Source organism: Drosophila navojoa, chromosome 5, assembly GCF_054131105.1.
Source record: "Drosophila navojoa isolate 15081-1374.11 chromosome 5, UAZ_NAV_1.0, whole genome shotgun sequence".
In the NCBI taxonomy this organism is placed as follows: domain Eukaryota; kingdom Metazoa; phylum Arthropoda; class Insecta; order Diptera; family Drosophilidae; genus Drosophila; species Drosophila navojoa.
This window is the reverse complement of record NC_142893.1, coordinates 14,708,311-14,728,076: the sequence shown is the minus strand read 5'-3', so window position 1 is coordinate 14,728,076 and position 19,766 is coordinate 14,708,311. Positions and strand designations below refer to the sequence as shown.

Below are 19,766 nucleotides of genomic sequence, written 5' to 3'. Positions count from 1 at the left end.
TTACTAAATTCTTTTCATTCCACAGAATGTTGAGCTTCCGGACTCATTTTCAGCAGAATTAAGGAATCTGTTGGAATTGCTTCTTCAAAGAGATGTGCCAAAACGTCTCGGCTGCATGGGGAATGGGTAAAATTCAAGGGTCAACTAAAATGTTTTCATATTCAAACTATTTCCCTTTTCCTTTTCAGCGCTGATGAAGTTAAAATGCATAGTTTCTTTTCTGGCATTGACTGGCATCAGGTTTATATCCAAAAATACACCCCACCATTGGTACCGCCTCGAGGCGAGGTGAATGCGGCGGATGCCTTTGATATTGGCTCCTTTGATGAAGAAGACACAAAAGGTATTAAGTTAAATGACAATGATCAGGATCTCTATAAGCATTTCTCATTAACTATATCCGAAAGGTGAGCAATTGTCAAAAGAAACTCTTTAATATATAATAATATGACAATTTAATACATATTCTTTGGATCCTTTATTTTCTTAGGTGGCAACAGGAAGTAGCTGAGACGGTATTCGAAACAATAAACACGGAAACTGACAAAATAGAGCAGAAGAAGAAGTCTAAACAAAAACAACATTTCGATGCAGATGAAAAAGAATCAGATTGCATATTACATGGTTACATTAAAAAATTAGGCGGATCATTTGCATCATTATGGCAAACTAAATATGCCAAGCTATATCCAAATCGGTATGATATAAGTGTATTTTATTTATTTCAGCTAACCAAATGTAAACATATTTACTTTTTATTTTATTCAGCTTGGAATTGTATTCCGAGAGTGGTAATAACAAGCCAGAACTTATTTTCTTGGACCAAGTGGAAGATGTTTCATCTGACTTTGTTCACTATAAAAATGAACAATGTATTCAAATTCGTGTCAATGACGGCAGCCGAGATGGCAGAATTATTTTGACAAATTCGGTAATTATATATTTCGTTTAAGAATTTCTATCGAATATCTATTTAATAAAAACAACTTTTCTATAGGATGAAATTGGTTTGAAGGAATGGGCGTTGTCATTAAGATCTGCCCACAAAATGTCGCAAGATCTTTTAGGATCGATGGCTAAAAAAGCTGGAAAAATCTATGGTAGTGAACGGGACGCAAACAAATCAATGTACATTTTGGGCGGGAACTGTTCTACAAAATCGTCAAATGGATCTAATTAAATACTAGTTCTAATGCAAATTATTTAAAAGGAAAGAAAATAATAATATAAAACAAAAACATATAATAGGTTTCCAGCTTTGAAACTCATAAAACAAATGCTAACAGAAATCCTAATAAAACACATCTTGTAAAATCACATTATAATATTATGCGTACTGATGAATTTGTAGAAACTGTGTAATAAATGCATAGAAATACTTCATTTCTGTTGTCTTATTTGTTCATAAGTCTCTTAACTGTAATGACCTATATGTAAATTGTAGTAATATTGTTTTTATTAAAACCCTGGATGTTTTAAATGCACACAATCTATAATTATTTTTATTTAAAAGTCCCCAATTCATTTTTAACTACCTAACAGCATACGAGCAGATTGTATTTGTAATATTATTGACAATCCGGTTCTTATAAAGAATGCTCAATTTATGATAATAGAATATCTTTATTTCACTTCCAATGTCTGCTCTCTGCTGAACCCTGCTGTGATTAGTCTATTACTTATCCCTACGGTCTTCTACTTTTTCAAACTAAAACCAGTTACGCTGACAAATATAAATAAAGTTTATGAATAATATAAACAGTAAATAGATATCGTTTATTTAGCCAACTGATAAACTCCACCAGAAAACAAAAGTTTGTGCTCGCGCACTTTCCTTTGCAGAAAGTGTTTTAGCTCGTCTTGGGTAAATTCAACTCCTCCGCTGTGCGAAGCAAATAGTTTCAGCATTTGATGAATACGATCGATTGGCATACAATCTAAATTTGTAAGCATGCCAACAATATAAGACCAGAAAACCTAGACAAAATATAAGTAACTCAATGAAATTTCCTTAATTCGGTCAAATTTCACTTACTTGAAGTTCCTCTTCCCGCTGATCACTGGCCGAAGCCATAGCTGATTCCAAGTCCTCCTCGTCCGCATCTGTAATGTTAACATCTTCGAATTGTGTTTTCTCAGTTTCTTTCTCCAAAAGCCCAAAAACTCCCGGTTCTATTTCAGCGATCAGGCCATGATTTTGCCAAAAACTAATGCGTCGCCTAAGCGCTGATGGGGGCACCTTGATAAGGCTGCTTAGTTCTTCCAAACTCCATTCATCTATAAATAAAAAAGTTATTAGTAAGAGCTTTAAGCATTATAAGTTACATGGGAAATCTCTTACTTTTATGCTGAAAATGGTAAATAATTACAGCCTGTGTTGGTGGTACCGTCATCTCCAACACTCTGTCACCGATTTCGATCACAATATTGACTCTTCCAGTCACCGTGCGCCAATTGAGAGTGCGATTTCCCTTATAAGACTCATAAGCTTTAGTGAACTTCTTAAATTCGTTCTCAAGCTCAACAGGCAGCTGCAAGCTCTCCTTATTAAATGACGGCCAAAATTGAGCCGATATAATAAGAGACGATATATCAAATAATGGACCTAGATAAGAATAGAAGTATGTTAAATATTGTATTTACTGATCACTAAATTTAATAAATTTATTTACTTACTCTCATCAGAATTCTCATCGCCATGAATATGCGCATTGATGCGCTTTGAATCAGTGACGTCTTTCAGCATAACTTCACAACTATGTAGAAGGGATTCGCCAAATCTGATTTTAAGCAATTCTAGATTTCGAATTTCCTTCTCGGAATTAAAATCAAGTTGAGATAATAAACGGTCGGCCATCAAATTGCGATATTCCACCATAAAAAGTTCTTTACTTCCATAAATATCGACTACCATGGATATAATATCTGCAGAACGAATCACTTTCGAGTTGTTTAGCTCTAAGACATTGGGATCTATTCCAAATGGATCCGGCTCCCAGTTCTCCCAATTGCTATATTCATTATTTCCAGCATCTTTGCCATATTTTATGAATTCCCCTTTGGCTAATTCTTCAGAGAGATCCGTTGGCCCTTCTTCAGTTAACCCAGTGACAACTCGTCTAACCGTATCGTTGCGTTTTCGTAAATAATCTTTTATGGGGGCTGTGACTATTTCTAATATCACTCCAGTGTTATCTAGATGGCGTATGGCCTTTATTGCTGCAACGTAGCCAGTCAATATATCCATAGTATTGACACCAGGATGCAAAATTCTTGCCTCTAAGGAACTTCTGAGCGATTCAGTTAGATAGACTCGCATATCAATTTTCTCAATACAAATCTTTAAATCATCTATGGCTGGCGAAGAGTCCGGATAATCTGAAAATAAATGATATTAGTCAAAAATGTATATCCAAGAAAAGAGACAATATTATTATTATATAAATTACCTATAATTATACTAAAGAATTGACTGATCACATTTTGTGCAAATGTTTCATACATAAAATATGTGAGTTTTACTTTAAACGATTGAACCGATTTGGGAATATTCTCTTGAGATACGCCATCTTTCGACTTCCATTCAGTAAATATGCTAGTTAACCATGTCATAACTACGTCGTTGATCCACTAAGAGAAAACATAAGTTATTTATATAAATTACCAGAGCTAGAGGTATTTGATGATTATAATTATCTATTTACCGTTTCAAGTTGCTTAAGATGACTTCTATCGAATATCCCAACGCAGGTGTCGTTGATATGTTCCTTGATCTTCAACTTGATCAACGCTGTCAAAGCGCTGCCAGCCAAGCGATCAATCAAGCCCATCTTCAACAGCTTCACATTTGTCGCAGTCACCATTTCAGTTAGCTTCTGGCAGCAGCATTGGTCGAGATCAAAATTGCAGCCAGCACACGGTAAATCAGTAAATACTTCCGAATCTGACAAATTAATAAAGAAGTATCTTACACTATAATATACAAAGTATGTCCTATATAAAACAAATGACATACCAAGTGCATTCACCGATAAAATTAAATCCTTCGTAAATAGACGAAAATGAATGCTGTAAAAATCGCCCACAAAGTTATTAAACGATGGTGGCAACTGCGCCAACAATGCATTGTGCAGCGTCTTTTGGGTGTTTTCCAAACTTAAGGTCGATAGTGGCTTCTTATTCAGATAAAGTAGCCGAGGCTTTATTAATTCAAGGCATTCATAGCTATTATATAGCTCATCAATCGCATAAATAAATGTGAAGTATAAAGCATTTGGATCTGAGAACGCTGCTGTATTTATAGGTATATCCAATTTGACTTTGGGTGCTTCGTTTTCGGTAGGCGTAAAGTGTTTCCAAAACCTGGGAACAAGTACATTCCGAATGGTAGATTCAATTTCCAAATTTAAAATAGATGTTAATGTAGTAATAGTTCCCAAGCTCTCGAGATGCCGGTAAACATTCTCAAAAACTTCATCTTCTACTGTCTCTAGTGGAGATGTAATCTGCAAATGTTAACTTGATTGTAGCACTGAAAAATATAAATTTACAATACCGCTTACCTTTCTACCGAGAATTGGGAATATTTTTAATACATCCAACCACAATGTATTTATATCACACATTTTTGTTTGGCTTAAACAAATCTGTTTGAATTAGGTATGAATGTTCTCAATTTATTTATCGAAACATCTTATATCGATATTTGTAAATAGTGACAATGAGCTAGTTTTCACCAAAGTGCATTTATTTCAACCACTAATGCTTCAACTTATAAAATGACTGGTGAGACCCTATTATATCGATAACAAACAAAAATGAAGGAACTACGAGTCCAGTGAAAATCCAACTTTGCCCTTGTGTCAACAGAATAGCAAAACCTTTATGGATTTAAGAAAACCATGGGATCCATATTTGATAGGCCGTATCCTTATTTGAAATGCATGGATACATTTCTGATCAATATTACCTTCCATAACTTGTATATCGATCTATTGAATTATTACGCTAATAGATATCAGATGATAAGCGAATTGCTAATGTTACGGTATAGGGACCATACATACATATGTATTCATTTATGTATATATTTATTATAAGTGTTTACGTATATGTGTCAATAATTTCTTGAAGGGCAAAGTCCAAAGACCAATTCATTTATCTAAAAATGAACTTTAAATACTTTTTGACGTTCCTTAACATTCATTTTATCAGTTATGGAACTGATATAACCATACTGTTATGTTTTTAACCTGTATTTATTTTTGTAAAAATATACAAAGAGCTGTACAGTGCCACAAATAATATAACATACTTTCTTAACAAGCGTCTATTGAATTTAACTATTGTTTTATTTTCAGAATGAATCAACAAACAGTGGTTATTCTCGTCATGTAAAGCCGTTATAATTGAACTTTTTTGGAAATATTTCGTTGGAATATCGAGTCAATTGTCGAAAAGACATCACTGGCTTTTTTGGCAGCATCGACCTTGAAATGCAATCCCCTCAATCCGTAGTAGTCAACCAATGGCTTGGTTTGCTTATGATACGCCTCCAATCGTTTTTTCAGTGCTTCGGCATTATCGTCGCTGCGCTTCATTAGCGGCTCTCCAGTAATCTATTGTGGAGTATTAAAGAAAACATAATAATGTTTAACTTGCCGAATATTAAAATTCAAATTAACTTACATCATCCTTCATCGGAACTTTAGGAGGAGCAAATTCCTCATGATATGATCTTCCACTTGCTTGATGAATCAATCGCCCAGTTATTCTCCTTACCAATAGATTGTCATCTATAGCAAACTCGATTACGGCATCCAGGCTTGTCTTTCTTTTGTCCAGCAACAAATCAAGCTAGAAAAGAATAGATAGAATTTATTATTATTATGATGATGATTATTAAATATGACAACTTTATTTGATAGAAGAATCTTACCTTTTGAGCTTGCACGACAGTCCTTGGGAATCCGTCCAAAAGAAAACCATTCTTACATTCTGGCTTATCCAAGTTGGAGTCAATCATATCCACTACCAAATCATCTGATACCAGTTTTCCCTCATCCATAACTTTTTTCAGTTCGGCACCAAGTTTCGAGCCTGATGCGATTTCTGCGCGCAGCATGTCGCCAGTTGATAGATGACAGACACAAAACTTCTCTTTTAACAAAGGTGCCTGAAAGCAGAAAATTAAGTATGTTAGATTTTGTATGCCAATCAAACAATTCCAATTCACAAATTATGCATTCTATAATAAGTTAAGCATATGCTTTCTATGCCTCAAACTGCCAAAGATTCTTTGAGTCATGTCAGTGAGCATTATAAGACTTTAAAATTAATTTGTACAAATTTGATAACAAAGCTTCCGGAATGCAAACAGCTTACAAATAAAATATTTATTTATATAATTGAAAGCATTCAAAAGGAAAACTATCATGAATTCTGAGAAATATAGAGGAAAGGTAATACAACTCACAAATGTTCTATCGTATTTCTATATGAGACCATACCATAGATGTCATGCTTATGCTTTCTTAAATAAAAAGGATTTGGAAAAAGAGAGATTACAATAACGAAGTCATTAAATAAATTCATTTTTCCATCCACATCAGCTAACATCATCTGTTATATACAAAAAATTAAATATTATTTTAAATCGCCTAGTCAAAAATATTTGCATAGGACATAATTTGCGACATAATGAATTTGATTCGCAACAGTTGAAATTCGATAAGACCGTTATATTATTCATTTGTAACGCCCTTAATGAAATTATAAATATGATTATAAATTTATGTATTCTGATTAGATATATTGAATAAAGGGTAAAGCAAAAAAGCATAAATAAATTAATTAATTCAATTTAAGATAATATAATGAAATAGAAAGTTGAACATAAAATACTATTTTAAAGATTAGGTGCCCTCTATAGACCCGAAAAAGAAATAAGAATGTAGCCTTATCACCGAAACCTACATACCGACATATACACACACAAACATCTGTATTTGTTGCGAAGTATTCCCTGACAAACGTGTAGAACTGCCGGCCAACTACACATACATGCACTAAATTACTACATATGTATGTATATGTAAACTTAATAAGGTCGAAGCTGCTTTCTTCTATACAACCTGTTGCATACACACACATATATATATATATATATGTTAAATATATTTAATTTAGTGAACACATACGTAGTGTGCACAGTTGGTATTCGAGCGCCAATGTCTGGGTACATACATTACATAACATTATACATATATGTATGTGTCTACAACCCACCTGTGTCCCTTTTCCAGAGCCTGGTGGGCCCAAGAGAATAGCGTTCACACCAGCAGTACTGGGCTCGTAGCGCTCCACAGGTATCGATACGTTTGGTGCCATTGTGTTATTATTAGACTTTTATTGTTTTCGAATCAACCTTCTTTCATTAAGATTTTATTTCTTAATAACAACCGCGGCAAAGTTCAAGGGTAAAAGTAAGGACCAGAATGAACCAGATAATGAACTGAGAACTGAACCAATTAAATTCTCCACGGGTGGAACAAAAATGAACTTAACACGTTTTACAGAATCGATTATCGATAAGCACAATTAATAAATTTCATTGATATTGTGTTTCCACATGCCACATTTTATTTTATTTTACATGCAATGTCATTTTTGATTAAAAATAATTTATAAAATTAATATTTTAACAATTCTTATTTCTAATATACTTTTCATCTTTGAACTTTAGCTACAAAACTAAGCAAATTTGTTATTTTTATATTTCCTTTAGATAATTGAGCGAAATAATATATATAAAAATATATATTTTTAGAAGATATTAATTTGCCATGTAAGCAGTGAGATTATAGATAAATGATAAATAGATTTAAGACTAGAAACTATAGTGATCATGCAAACCGACAGCAAAATAACAAGAAGACATTGTACAATACTTGGCGCTTGTCCACGGCTCATTCTAGAAACACTTGCAATGAGTCATCCAACTGTCTTGTCTTCGTAAAAGGTCTCTACATATAGATTTTATTTGAATCGTTGCCTTCTAGTAGAGTTTAAAGGGAACTGGATACTGCATTATTTCTGAATAAAGACACTGAGCACAGATTGTATTATTTGATTATTGCTATTGCAGTTTATTAATATATCAATTCGGACCACAAGTTGAAGGCAATAAAAGCTATGCAAACCCAAATTCCTTTTATATATGTTTTTATTTTAAAATTATAGATTCTTGAATCACCACCCCCTCTAAATTATATTTTCAAATATTAGTCTACGACTTTGGAGTGTGTACAAAAATAATACTTTAACAATCTATTTATGTAAAAGTACAACAAAAATCTCGTAAGGCAGAAATAATTCCAGTTAATCTTCACAAGTTTAATATAAAAACAAAATATTTTCTTTTTAACAATTGCAACAATGAAGGTAATTTACAATTTTTAAAATTCATGCAGGGCCATCTTGACTTATCTACATAGATTTCTTTATAATGAACAGAAGATTATATACAGGAATTAAGAATTTATTATTATAACGAATCTATCACTATTTTATAACTAAAAACCGATCTTTATAAATTTTATCCCGATGGTTTGATGTTAGAATAATATTTAGAATTGGGGCGACGCGATTTATTCTCTGCTGAAATCTTTCACGATCTAGAGCGATCTGTTGCCAACCACCTTTCCGAGCCGCCCGATAAGCGTAATCCCAAGTGTGCATAACATGAACCTTTGGTTTTAAATCAAAGCGTACCTGAAATTATGAAAATTCTTATTTTTATTTCCAAGTTAATTTAATTAATTTAATTATTTTAAACATACCCGCTTCCGCTGTTCTTGACTATTATCGATATCAGACATTTTATCCGTTCCATTACAATCTGTGCAGGCAAATGCAATCGAATCAATACTTTTGTTATCATCCTCGAAGCAAATAAAACTGTCATCACTACATTCGGACAGACTTCTTTGTCGTTGAAGCTTCGGATCACTCGCCTCTGATGTTTGGTGACAGCTACTTGGTTGTTGTTTATCCGAAAGATTTGTGTAGTTTTGATAAGAATTCATGTTGTAGTCCGAAAAATTATAATCATTCTCAGATTGCGGTTGCATATCAATAAAAAAGTAACAAAATGACGGGGCACTACTAGAATTAAATTCAATCTGCGTCATAGTAGAGTTCTTGGGTTGTGATGTTGTGCAGTGCTGCAGCGCTCTGTTAACAGCGTCTGCCATCAACTGGAAAGAAAACATTGCTGCGGCGAGTGGTTGTGGCGGTAACTCATCTAACAATATATTCGCATTCCTTTCTTCAGAATTGTTAAGTAATCCCTTATCAGATTCTGAAGTAGTTTTCGTACGTCGCGGCGATGCGAAGCAATATTGTTTATGAATTGGGGAGCTCATGGCTATAATCATTTGCAATATATGCAGCATAAAATCAATTGCAATTTGTATGTTTGATTATTGATCTCAAATTCACAGATTCTGATTCATCAACATCCAAGCGTATTTGTTTACAAAAATCCATCTTCATTATTTTAGTTTGAAATTTTGAGCACAATCTCAATTTTATATTATCCATGTAAATAGTTACTTATTTATGTAGCGCTTCAATATGTCCATCAGTTGATTTTTAACACATTTTGTGTTTGTCCTATTGAAGGTATGTACGTATGTACATATGTATGTATATAAGAACCATGAAATTGCTCGGAACGATTGCGAAATATTGAATGCTGAATTTATACGTTAATATTTAGACCATCTGATTGGGTGTATTTCCTTGTCGTAGTCTTTGTAGTAATATTTTGTAGTATTGGCAATAAACTCCAAAATTTATGACGAGAATGTAAATCACACGTTTTTAATAAAATATGTTCCATACTATTCAACTTGTAAAAATGAATATGATTGATTGTCTCTATGATTGTAGAATTCAGAGTTAATTTCAAAAATATCGATAGCATTTGACTATTTTCCACTGGCCGTGTTATTTTTTTTAGGCATATGCTAGTTATCAGGGTACTTGATTGGTGGTTTATTACATATATATAAAATTGGAAATCTTATGTAAATGAAATCTTACATATATAAATAAGTTTTTTGCGTAATATGTAAAAAAAAAAGTGTACTTAACCATTGATTTATATACCTGTAAACTCTTTAGGCAGGATACATATTTATATTTCAAAGACTACATAAATCTGCACTGAATGCAATGTTGATTAATTATATTTTTTGTATCATTATTCTGTATAATTAATTTTATTTTGTTTTATTTTTTATAATCGAACCAAATTAAATGCGTTGCGTATACCGGAAATATACAATATGAGTGCATGGATAACTAACATAGAATATATGATAATTTGATAAACAAAATTTTTAATAAAATTTGATCATATATATATAGCGTTTTATAAATATATAGCATTTTATAAATATATATCATTTTATAAATATATATAAATATATATATATATATAGTGAAAAAAAATATATATAGTGAAAAAATATTGCAAATGCTGGAATGGTTGTGCGTTATCTGACTGAAAATGTGACGTTACTCTGACATAATTTACATACGCATTTTTATTCCGATATATGCTTATCAACTCGATAACATTTCTATCTAATTGAACGATTATTCCCTTTGGAAAGTAGATACATAATTGAAAGTTTAATATATATTTCTTTTTATTTAGGTAAGTCACAAGTGTTTACTTGAAAGTGTTCATTTAATGTTGTTATTGATTCTTAACTAAAAAGTTATTTCTGTAATCAATACAATGTTTCTCGAAAACAATATTGAGAAATATCTTTTCAACACAGTTTATTGTTTCCAAATAAAAAGTTGTTTTTACAAACTACAAAATGCTATTGAAAAGTAAACTTTTGTTATTAAATGATACAAGCTAATGATTGTGATTAATGTGAACGAAAATTTATTGTTTTCAGACCTAAGCGAATGTTATTAAAACTACTGAAGTAGGAATGAATCGTAGAGGTTTAAATACTGGAAATACGATGACTTCTCAATCAAATATTGACGAAGGAAACTGGAAAGGGGTAGCAGAAGGCTCAGCAATGCTGCCTTCATCGAATTCTTCATCTATAAATCTGGACGCCAGCAATCAGAGTGGATTTCCACAAGGCGGGCTACCATATTCGGCTAGTGGCAATCCATACCCACAAGCTGGTCAATCCTCACCTGCTGGCAATCAGTCTTTAGTATTTCAAAATACTAATCAACCCGGATCGAATACTCCTCAATATACATCATCGCCAGCTCCGTCAGGCTCATCGACTCCAGGTCCTGTTGGTGTTGCATCGCAAAATATACAGGGAAATTATTCACAATCCTCAACTGCTGGCAACTTCAATGGACCAGTTGGCGGACCATTTGGGTCGCCGTCTTCCGGCTTGGGTCAATTTAGCCGACCAGCAAGCTCAGGCACTCCATTTAACAGCGGACAGGCTGGTCATTTCTCCTCGCCGACAGTTTTTGGCGTCGGAAGCCAATTCAATCCCATGCCACCAGCATCACCATTTGGCCATGGTGGAAACCATCCAATGATGGGCGGACCTCAGCAAATGGATAGAATCGATCAAGGCTTTAGGAGGCACAACTCATACTTCAGTCACACAGAGCATCGGGTGTTTGAGCTGAACAAACGCCTGCAACAGCGCAATGAAGACAGCGACAACTGCTGGTGGGATTCGTTCACAACCGAATTCTTCGAGGATGACGCCAGATTAACAATATTATTTTGCTTGGAAGATGGACCAAAAAGATATACAATTGGCCGGACACTGGTGCCACGCTTTTTTCGAAGCATCTTTGAGGGCGGCGTCTCTGACCTGTATTTCCAGCTGAAGCATGCTAAGGAATCTTTCCACAACACATCCATAACATTGGATTGCGATCAGTGTACCATAATAACACAGCATGGCAAGCCATTTTTCACAAAAGTGTGTGCGGATGCAAGACTTATACTAGAATTTATGTACGATGACTACATGAGAATCAAATCATGGCACATGACCATCAAAGGACATCGAGAACTCATTCCACGATCCGTAATTGGCACTTCGCTTCCGCCGGACCCGATGCTGTTGGATCAAATAACCAAGAATATCACTCGGGCTGGCATAACAAACTCAACCTTAAACTACCTTCGCTTGTGTGTTATACTGGAGCCAATGCAGGAGCTTATGTCGCGCCACAAGGCGTATGCTCTGAGTCCGCGCGATTGCTTAAAGACGACTTTATTTCAAAAGTGGCAGCGCATGGTGGCGCCGCCCGGCAAAAAGGACCCCCAAAGACCGCCGAATAAGCGTCGCAAAAGAAAAGGATCCAATTCGGGAGGTGCCAACAACACGAGCACACCACCCGTAGCGAATCAAAAGAGATCGCCATCGGGACCCAGCTTTTCCCTGTCCTCGCAAGATGTGATGGTTGTTGGCGAGCCAACATTAATGGGCGGCGAATTCGGAGAGGAGGACGAAAGGCTCATCACGCGTTTGGAAAATACCCAATACGATGGCACCAATGCCGTCGAGCACGATAATCACACTGGCTTTGGCCATGCCGATTCGCCAATATCTGGCTCAAATCCATGGAGTATGGAGCGGGGAGGCAATATTCCAGCTAGTCCTGGCAACCCTTCTGGACCTCAAAATAATGCAAATATAGCGGATATAGATAAAAAGAGCCCCATTGTATCGCAATAGAATAAAATGAATAGTCCGAAATTATAATTTAATTTTATGATATGTGGTGAAATGTATTTTCATACTTGCATGTAAAAAATACTTTTTAATAAAGTTTCTAGCTTTTAGGAAATTTCATATAGAGTTATTCGATTCACAACTTTAATTCATGTTTGCTTATAATTTTCTTAAAACTCTTTTTAAACAAAACAGTTCAAAGGGCTAATTACCTGGATAAATTTTAGTTCCATTAAAAATACTTTTAAACCGAGTCAAGAACTTAAAATTTTAACTCTCGAATGGTATATTAGTTATTTTATTTATTCATTAGATTATAAGAATTGTGACTATTATGTAAAAATAAGTAGATCCAGAATCAATAAATTAGAAGTTGGTATAACACAAGTCAAATCAGAAAGACTCTAATAACATTCCAAAAATGAATAGCTAAATCATAAGGATAATAGCTAAATCATAAGTGTTTCAAGAATGCCCATATAGGGAATTCTTGAAGATCTTCAAAGCATATTCATCTTATAATTATATGCGCATGTGCGTGTATATGTGTGTGTAGTATTTGAATGAGGAAATACCAAAGCTGAAGTTAGTAGAATATTCAAGTAAAACTAAGCTAAAAGGACTTAATTAATCAAGTCAAATAAAAGTCTGTTTTGGGTAAGGAGGGGTCAGAGGGTAAAGGTTTCAATACAAGTTGAATTTCCCATAGCTCAAAAACTACTATAGACAGAGGAAGCATATAAATACATACATACATAGTCGTGCACGTAGTATGTACATACGCGTCTGTATGTATTTATTCTTGATATCGTATGCAGCTTTTCATTTATATGACGATGTCTCATTCTATTTCGATAGGTGTCGATACTTCCACTTAGTATCTAACTAGAGAGATTTAATGCGTGTGTATACTGGAGAGCGTGAAAAATATCGATATGAGTAAGTTAGAATAATGGAAAGCCTAGTGCAGTGCAAAGTAAATCCTAATTAGAACTATATATTTTTAGCATTGACACATGTTCAATATTTAAATTTATAATAATATTTAATTTACAATAATTAATTAAAGCACCCAAATGTATTACTATATAAAAGGTACCAAACCTTTGCTGCTCTGAATAAATTAGGTGCAGTAGAAAATAGGATAATATGTATATAAAAATTAAAATTAATTTTATTTTAAATAAAATAAAATAAATATATCCGTAATAAAAGTATTGTAATTATTGGATATTCAAACAGTATAGACAGAACATGTGCTTGTCTTATTGGAAATTTTCAAAATGGCGATTCAATTTAAATCAGCCCAATCAGGAGAATTTATTTCTATTTATTACATTCCTAAAAGTCCGTCTGTATTTGCATTACTATGATTGATAAATATATATTCAAAACAAGTTTTAGAATTTAAAACATAAAACAAAGTATTATTATATATTTAGGCAAAATTATAAATCATAAAAAACAATCTGTTTCCACCACCGGCAATCAAGATGTAGATGCCACCAGTTGCTTCTCATAGGCGATTACAAAAATATGAAAAGACGAAAGTAAAAATAAATAGCCGGAGAAATAATTAAACGACTAGCTACTAATCCTGTTTATTTTATATTATTATAATAACATATAAGAAACTAATAATATTTTAAATACTGAGAAATTTAATTGAATTTAAGATGCCACAAATATCGGCTAAAAATATCGATATTTCTCTAAAGACAAACTGTTGAATGATACCCTTTATATAATTTGCTGTGTTATGTTGGCAGTTCTGTCGTGTATGGTATAATATACAAGTATATGTGTGTATAAATATTGTTTAAGTCTTATAGTAACACGGAATTTCTCTATTTAATAGACATAAGTTTGCATATACAAAAAAATAAATAAATCGTTTCTATACAAAAATATAATGAAGTGATCTAAGTGCTTGTTTGGAAATCAAATTACAAATGAAATTGATGACATTGTGTGGCTGGGGTTTTTTTTTTATAACTGTATTGTGTACATAAACAAATATTCGGAACGATGTCTTTAAGCAATAAAAGCAATATTAGCGAAAAGGAAATCGACGATGAGGATATGCTATCACCGACGAAAATATCAACGAATCTTGTTGTACGAGTAAATCAAGATTCTGATGATAATTTGCAAGCATTATTCGATAGTGTATTGAATCCAGGAGATGCGAAGCTTCCATTGCAATTACCATTTCGTATGCGAAAGCTACCCAATTCATTTTTCAATCCTCCGGCACCGCTCCACTCGCGTGCCAACAGTGCCGATTCCACATACGATGGCTCCCAAACTAATATCAACAAGACTGCCCAGCCAGAAATACAGCCATCTCTCACACAGCAGAACCAGCCATCACACAGCCGTCTGGCAGTACATCATTTTCGTGCTCGCAGTAGTCCGGCGTCCCTGCAGCAGAACTACAATGTGCGCACCCGCAACGAGCCGAGCGTCAACAACACCAACACTAACCAAGGGCCAGCATATCCCGAAGCTAGCGTCGACTTCGCCAGCGCTAGTACGGCCAACAATATCGATTTAGATGTCATCAATACGTGCATGGGACCAGTACCAGGACCGGACGCCGCTGCCTTAGCTGCCACACAGACAACAATTCATAAAAAGCAAAGATCATACGATGTCATCAGCCCAATTCAATTACAAAGTCAATTAGGTGCCTTACCGCCTGGCTGGGAGCAGGCCAAAACTAACGATGGACAAATTTACTATTTAAAGTAAGTATTTGGAATTGAATAATTATTTCAATATAACTATATTTCTTAATTCTTAAAGTATTTAACTGACTCATAACATCATCAAAATAAATAAAAAATAAATACAAAATAAAACAAAAAAAAAAATTTAGTTAGTAAACTAGCATTGACTTGAATCAGATTAGTGGATAGGATTTACATATTCTATATTTTTATGTTCTTTTATATACATCGATATTTATATATGTACATACATACATATCCCTTGTCTAAATGGCTTCAGGCCAATGCATGCAACAGGTAAAGGCAAGCAAAATCGCGTCGCAATACAGAAAATTTTTTCAATTTATCATATATGTATGTATGTATGTATAATAGATACATATAACTGAAGGAATTTGTAATAATTAATGAACATTTGCTTTTTTAAACTAAATTTTAATTTATTTGTTATTATTATCATTAACTGATTTTAAAATATTTTGTTCTGTAGAAAAAATTAAAGAAAAAAAAATATATATATAATCCAAGATTAAGTCCCTTTGGTATACAAAGTTTTAGTTTTTGCAACTCAACAAATTGTAGTCTCTGGCGAGTAGTACGTGTCTAAACATACATATATTGAGCATTTAATTTGGCTTGAACAAAGCCTGAGTTTTACTAACCTTGTTTTTATATTCGACTTGCAGCCACACCTCAAAAACAACGCAATGGGAGGATCCACGAATTCAGATTCGCCAACAGCAGCAACGAGCTTTAGCTGAACGGATAAAGCCAAATGGTATGTTCATAAATATATGTATATATAATTAATTAGTTTTTTTTTTTTAATATTATAAAATATATATTTTAAACTAAACATTACGTACTTAATTGTGTTTTCTCTAGAAAAATAATTTTAAGTACATATGTATGTACATAAATTGAAGTCAGAGAATAAGAATTATTAAGATATTTATATTTGTGAAGCTTTTGTCACATTTTGAAATAAGACATACACAAGTTTTATAACTTATAGTTTCTTTTAGAGCTTGGTTTCAAATGAGCTGAACAAAATGAGTATATGAAAATGAATGATTGTGAATAGAAATTAAATGAATATGAATGTTTGCTGCAAACGAATAAATATCAATGATGGTTGATAACTTTTCCATTATTACATTAAAAGAGAACGTCAATAATAAGCCTTTTTATTCATATACGCATATTAACGTACCAATCATTTTTTAAATATCTCCAACTTGATGCCTTTCAATGCAGATGTTATACAAACGACAAAGCCAACTAGCTCATCGACTATAGCTACTCATCTTGGTCCATTACCCGATGGTTGGGAACAGGCAGTTACCGAGTCTGGAGATATTTATTTTATAAACCATATTGATCGAACGACTTCATGGAATGATCCTAGAATACGTAAGTATTAAATGCTTTGAAAGAAAGAACAAGTATCCAAGAAGAAAACTGATTTGGAATTAAATTCATTCGAGCATTTTTTACAAACGACAGACAGATAAAGCTGTGTGGTTGAAACAGATAAATGAATCAACATCAAAGTAGATTTAATCAAACTGGGCTAAGTTTAATAAATAATACTTAAAAAATATTCTAGTTAGTTAACTTGCCCTCTTAACTGATGACCTCTCCATGCTCAAAGAATACCTTAACTAAAGTTAAATTTCCATAATGCATATGCAATATGTATATAACTATGAACTATATTATTTAATTACTTACTTTGCTTATCTCTCATCTCTTTCTAGAATCTGGACTTAACGTGCTAGACTGTCCTGATAATTTAGTATCGTCTCTTCAGGTAATATCATAATATAACATTTCAATTAAATAATAATAATTAAAACATTTGCATTTCAGATCGGCGATAATATTTGCAGCAATATTTTCAATGATACCCAAGCTATCATTAATACACCGTCTTCCCATAAACCAGATGATTTGGAATGGTATAAAATAAATTAATAAAAGTTTTTGTGCAAATAATTTTATTAGATTTTAAAAGTTTTATATTTTGTATTAATATAAAATAAATATTTTTGCATATATTAAAACTAATTGTGTTTATTACTTTAATACAATTGTTTTTGTTAGGCTGAAAATTAAATTGAAATTGATTGTTGCTTAGTTTAGACTGAGGCGTTGCGTCTACAGTTCCTTTGTCAATCCATGACAAAGTGATTTCTCTTCGGGAGAGCAGCTAACCCAAGTCCAGCCACATGCAGCGTCAGTTCGTTAATGGAAAACACAATTGCTAAGAATTGGTCTAAATGCGATTTGGTTTCAGCCTGGCCTGTATAATTTGCTGCCTGCTTTGTTTTAGAGATGTACTGGAGATCTGCGTATTAAATGAGTAAAACAAGCCGCATTCACACACGCATCGCTGAGATAACAGCCGAAGAACACATTAGGATCCAAGGAGCTTTTCCATTGGGTGAATGAGAAATTTCCATTTAAATACAAAGAATTGCAATGCTTTGGAGCTGGCCCAGCAAGGATTCCTTTTATACCCATCCATGCCACAATTCCCCTAATGTCGACAGGAGTAAATACTTATTCCACGATTCCCCTAATGTATTGTCTTCATCAAAGTATATATACCTTATGAAGATATTTAAGGCCAGAAAACGCTAGTCTATTTAATCAAAATGATGTATTTCGTAAGCCAAATGTAAGACATTTATAATTTCAGTGTATTATTTTATTTTGTGTTTAACATTAGTTATTTTGAGAACAATTATTTTGGAGGACTTTCAACATAAACAGTTGCATTATCTACACCTAGAAATTGGGTTATACTTATTGCGGATAGCATTTTCATCTGGCCCTGATAGAGAACATCGGCGATTATTTTCTCAGCGTAGATCGCTTGTGTGTGCTCCATGGAGCGCAACTTGTGGGCTATTACTTTGCCAAAATTCGTAAAACTATCATCCAATTGATTATCGGCATTCTTAAGAGCTAACGACAAGAGACGATCGAAATCGATGTTGGAAATGTCGGCCCTGCATTTCCCAGGCGGCGTTGTCTCCGGATTATCATTTGAGACCTGTGAGGATGCGGACGAGGTGCGTTTCCGATTGTTCTTGATGAATCGCGCGCGTTTATCGCGATTGGATTCTATAATGTGGACTGTGGAGTTAATTTTATCGTTCAGCGAGCTATTGGTGTTGTTGTTAGTGTTGACGGAATTATTAAATGATTTTCTGCTCTCGGATATATTGCTGTTGTCGGCTGGCAATATAACCTCCACTTCCTTGATTGTTGTCTGATTGTTGGAAGAGTTGACAGTTTGGATGCTGAAATTTGGATCTACTTCTGTTTCCTCGAATAAATTGGCACAGAAATCGTTGGCGCTATTGCTGTTGCTCGGTGATAATTTATTATCGCTTTTCATTTGTTTAGGCAAGCTCTCAGCATCCGAATATTCCTCGAGGGGCTCGGGCTGTGCTACAGTTATATCTGTATTTTGCTGCTGTAAGGGTAGGTTGTCTTCACGTTTGATTTTTTTCTCAGGTATCTCCTCGTCCTTCAGAAACATAAGAGATTCGAAGTATCTCCGCTTGGGGCAATACGGCTCATACTTTTCCCCTTTCTTTTTAACTTCATTGTACTTTCGCAGCTGGTGACGAAATGCACATCGAAGATTGTTTATTTTCTGTTTTGTTCTTTCAACATTATATAGTTCTCCATGTTTGGTGGCTACAGCAATTAATCTTAAATATGCTTCTTGTCGTTTGTTTCGGTTTCTAAAATCAACTGAATCGGCTTTCCACAAGCACGGATTGCTCTTGTACTCTTCTATAAAATCGTCAATAAAATCCATTTTTGTTTATCAATTGGACAACGATTACTAATTGACAAAAAACTTCACGTATGACATAAATAAAGAACTGAATATATATATAAATGTAAACAGCAAAATATCTTATAATTGGAGTCACTATGTAAAAAAGATAAGTATTGCATTGCGCAGAATAAAATATCGAATAGAATAGCGTCGATTGTGGGACGTTGGAATGGAACAGGTTTACAAAGAAATAAAATTGTGTGGACTCACTCTAATCGATATATATAATATATATATTTTTTATTATTTTTAATAAAATTTTTATCAATTAAATTTGATTGAGTAAATAACAATACTAATTTAATGCTTGTTCTTTGTTAAAAGCATCGATAGGAATTTAATAGTGGAGGAAAAATATTTGACGAAATTCGTCTATAATTTAGAAATTTATTAACGTTAAACTCCGACAGTGTATTCAAA

The 19,766-nt window shown here is 33.5% G+C and overlaps 7 protein-coding genes across 10 annotated transcripts in view; 3 read left to right on the top strand and 4 right to left on the bottom strand.

The window, feature by feature from the left end:
* Positions 1–19,766, top strand: part of Gprk1 (G protein-coupled receptor kinase 1) — a 48,741-nt gene that overhangs the window by 5,622 nt on the left and 23,353 nt on the right. For 2 of the 3 annotated variants that reach the window (XM_089261932.1, XM_089261933.1), the window contains 5 exons: positions 26–126; positions 189–407; positions 491–697; positions 769–931; positions 998–1,383. In XM_089261932.1, the coding sequence (XP_089118058.1) occupies positions 26–126; positions 189–407; positions 491–697; positions 769–931; positions 998–1,180 (873 nt within the window). In that variant the 3' untranslated portion in view covers positions 1,181–1,383. Of the gene's footprint in view, positions 1–25; positions 127–188; positions 408–490; positions 698–768; positions 932–997; positions 1,384–19,766 lie in introns of those variants that run through there. The other variant, XM_089261934.1, reaches the window with a different exon arrangement.
* Positions 1,756–4,739, bottom strand: mr (anaphase promoting complex subunit morula). Its single transcript, XM_089261931.1, has 8 exons — positions 4,563–4,739; positions 4,016–4,505; positions 3,705–3,943; positions 3,450–3,630; positions 2,677–3,378; positions 2,342–2,605; positions 2,036–2,277; positions 1,756–1,977 (listed from the first exon to the last, which is right to left on the bottom strand). The coding sequence occupies exons 1-8, from the start codon at positions 4,623–4,625 to the stop codon at positions 1,777–1,779; spliced, it is 2,382 nt and encodes a 793-aa protein (XP_089118057.1). The 5' UTR covers positions 4,626–4,739; the 3' UTR covers positions 1,756–1,776.
* Positions 5,333–7,554, bottom strand: Ak2 (Adenylate kinase 2). The gene is made up of 4 exons (XM_030388722.2): positions 7,288–7,554; positions 5,939–6,175; positions 5,689–5,856; positions 5,333–5,618 (listed from the first exon to the last, which is right to left on the bottom strand). Exons 1-4 carry the CDS (start codon positions 7,387–7,389, stop codon positions 5,403–5,405), a joined length of 723 nt encoding a protein of 240 aa, XP_030244582.2. The 5' UTR covers positions 7,390–7,554; the 3' UTR covers positions 5,333–5,402.
* On the bottom strand, positions 8,374–9,960 carry PPP1R15 (Protein phosphatase 1 regulatory subunit 15). Its single transcript, XM_030388721.2, has 2 exons — positions 8,841–9,960; positions 8,374–8,772 (listed from the first exon to the last, which is right to left on the bottom strand). Exons 1-2 carry the CDS (start codon positions 9,453–9,455, stop codon positions 8,563–8,565), a joined length of 825 nt encoding a protein of 274 aa, XP_030244581.2. The 5' UTR covers positions 9,456–9,960; the 3' UTR covers positions 8,374–8,562.
* Positions 10,578–12,867, top strand: Chi (LIM domain-binding protein 2 Chi). Its single transcript, XM_030388718.2, has 2 exons — positions 10,578–10,726; positions 10,980–12,867. The coding sequence occupies exon 2, from the start codon at positions 11,016–11,018 to the stop codon at positions 12,753–12,755; it is 1,740 nt and encodes a 579-aa protein (XP_030244578.2). The 5' UTR covers positions 10,578–10,726; positions 10,980–11,015; the 3' UTR covers positions 12,756–12,867.
* Positions 14,491–17,550, top strand: yki (Transcriptional coactivator yki). Of its 2 annotated transcripts, XM_089261409.1 has the most exons (5): positions 14,494–15,502; positions 16,171–16,262; positions 16,742–16,897; positions 17,245–17,297; positions 17,357–17,550. In XM_089261409.1, the coding sequence occupies exons 1-5, from the start codon at positions 14,781–14,783 to the stop codon at positions 17,459–17,461; spliced, it is 1,128 nt and encodes a 375-aa protein (XP_089117535.1). In that variant the 5' UTR covers positions 14,494–14,780; the 3' UTR covers positions 17,462–17,550. The 2 variants fall into 2 exon arrangements, with proteins under 2 accessions (XP_089117536.1, XP_089117535.1); XM_089261410.1 differs by lacking the exon at positions 16,742–16,897 and having other exon boundaries at positions 14,491–15,502.
* Positions 18,214–19,480, bottom strand: LOC115564425 (uncharacterized). Its single transcript, XM_030388720.2, has one exon. The coding sequence runs from the start codon at positions 19,320–19,322 to the stop codon at positions 18,234–18,236; it is 1,089 nt and encodes a 362-aa protein (XP_030244580.2). The 5' UTR covers positions 19,323–19,480; the 3' UTR covers positions 18,214–18,233.

What these genes read in the sequence shown, in the direction of transcription:
- mr (XM_089261931.1), bottom strand. Translation starts at nt 4,625, where the DNA reads ATGTGTGATATAAATACATTGTGGTTGGATGTATTAAAAATATTCCCA. An exon ending in ATCTTAAGCAACTTGAAACG is followed by an intron (nt 3,631 to 3,704) that starts GTAAATAGATAA and finishes GTTTTCTCTTAG; the next exon opens with TGGATCAACGACGTAGTTAT. An exon ending in AGCGGGAAGAGGAACTTCAA is followed by an intron (nt 1,978 to 2,035) that starts GTAAGTGAAATT and finishes TATTTTGTCTAG; the next exon opens with GTTTTCTGGTCTTATATTGT.
- Ak2 (XM_030388722.2), bottom strand. Translation starts at nt 7,389, where the DNA reads ATGGCACCAAACGTATCGATACCTGTGGAGCGCTACGAGCCCAGTACT. An exon ending in CTGTCGTGCAAGCTCAAAAG is followed by an intron (nt 5,857 to 5,938) that starts GTAAGATTCTTC and finishes ATTCTTTTCTAG; the next exon opens with CTTGATTTGTTGCTGGACAA. An exon ending in AAGTTCCGATGAAGGATGAT is followed by an intron (nt 5,619 to 5,688) that starts GTAAGTTAATTT and finishes ACTCCACAATAG; the next exon opens with ATTACTGGAGAGCCGCTAAT.
- PPP1R15 (XM_030388721.2), bottom strand. Translation starts at nt 9,455, where the DNA reads ATGCTGCATATATTGCAAATGATTATAGCCATGAGCTCCCCAATTCAT. An exon ending in GTCAAGAACAGCGGAAGCGG is followed by an intron (nt 8,773 to 8,840) that starts GTATGTTTAAAA and finishes TCATAATTTCAG; the next exon opens with GTACGCTTTGATTTAAAACC.
- Chi (XM_030388718.2), top strand. Translation starts at nt 11,016, where the DNA reads ATGAATCGTAGAGGTTTAAATACTGGAAATACGATGACTTCTCAATCA.
- yki (XM_089261409.1), top strand. Translation starts at nt 14,781, where the DNA reads ATGTCTTTAAGCAATAAAAGCAATATTAGCGAAAAGGAAATCGACGAT. An exon ending in ATGGAATGATCCTAGAATAC is followed by an intron (nt 16,898 to 17,244) that starts GTAAGTATTAAA and finishes ATCTCTTTCTAG; the next exon opens with AATCTGGACTTAACGTGCTA. An exon ending in ATTTAGTATCGTCTCTTCAG is followed by an intron (nt 17,298 to 17,356) that starts GTAATATCATAA and finishes TTTGCATTTCAG; the next exon opens with ATCGGCGATAATATTTGCAG.
- LOC115564425 (XM_030388720.2), bottom strand. Translation starts at nt 19,322, where the DNA reads ATGGATTTTATTGACGATTTTATAGAAGAGTACAAGAGCAATCCGTGC.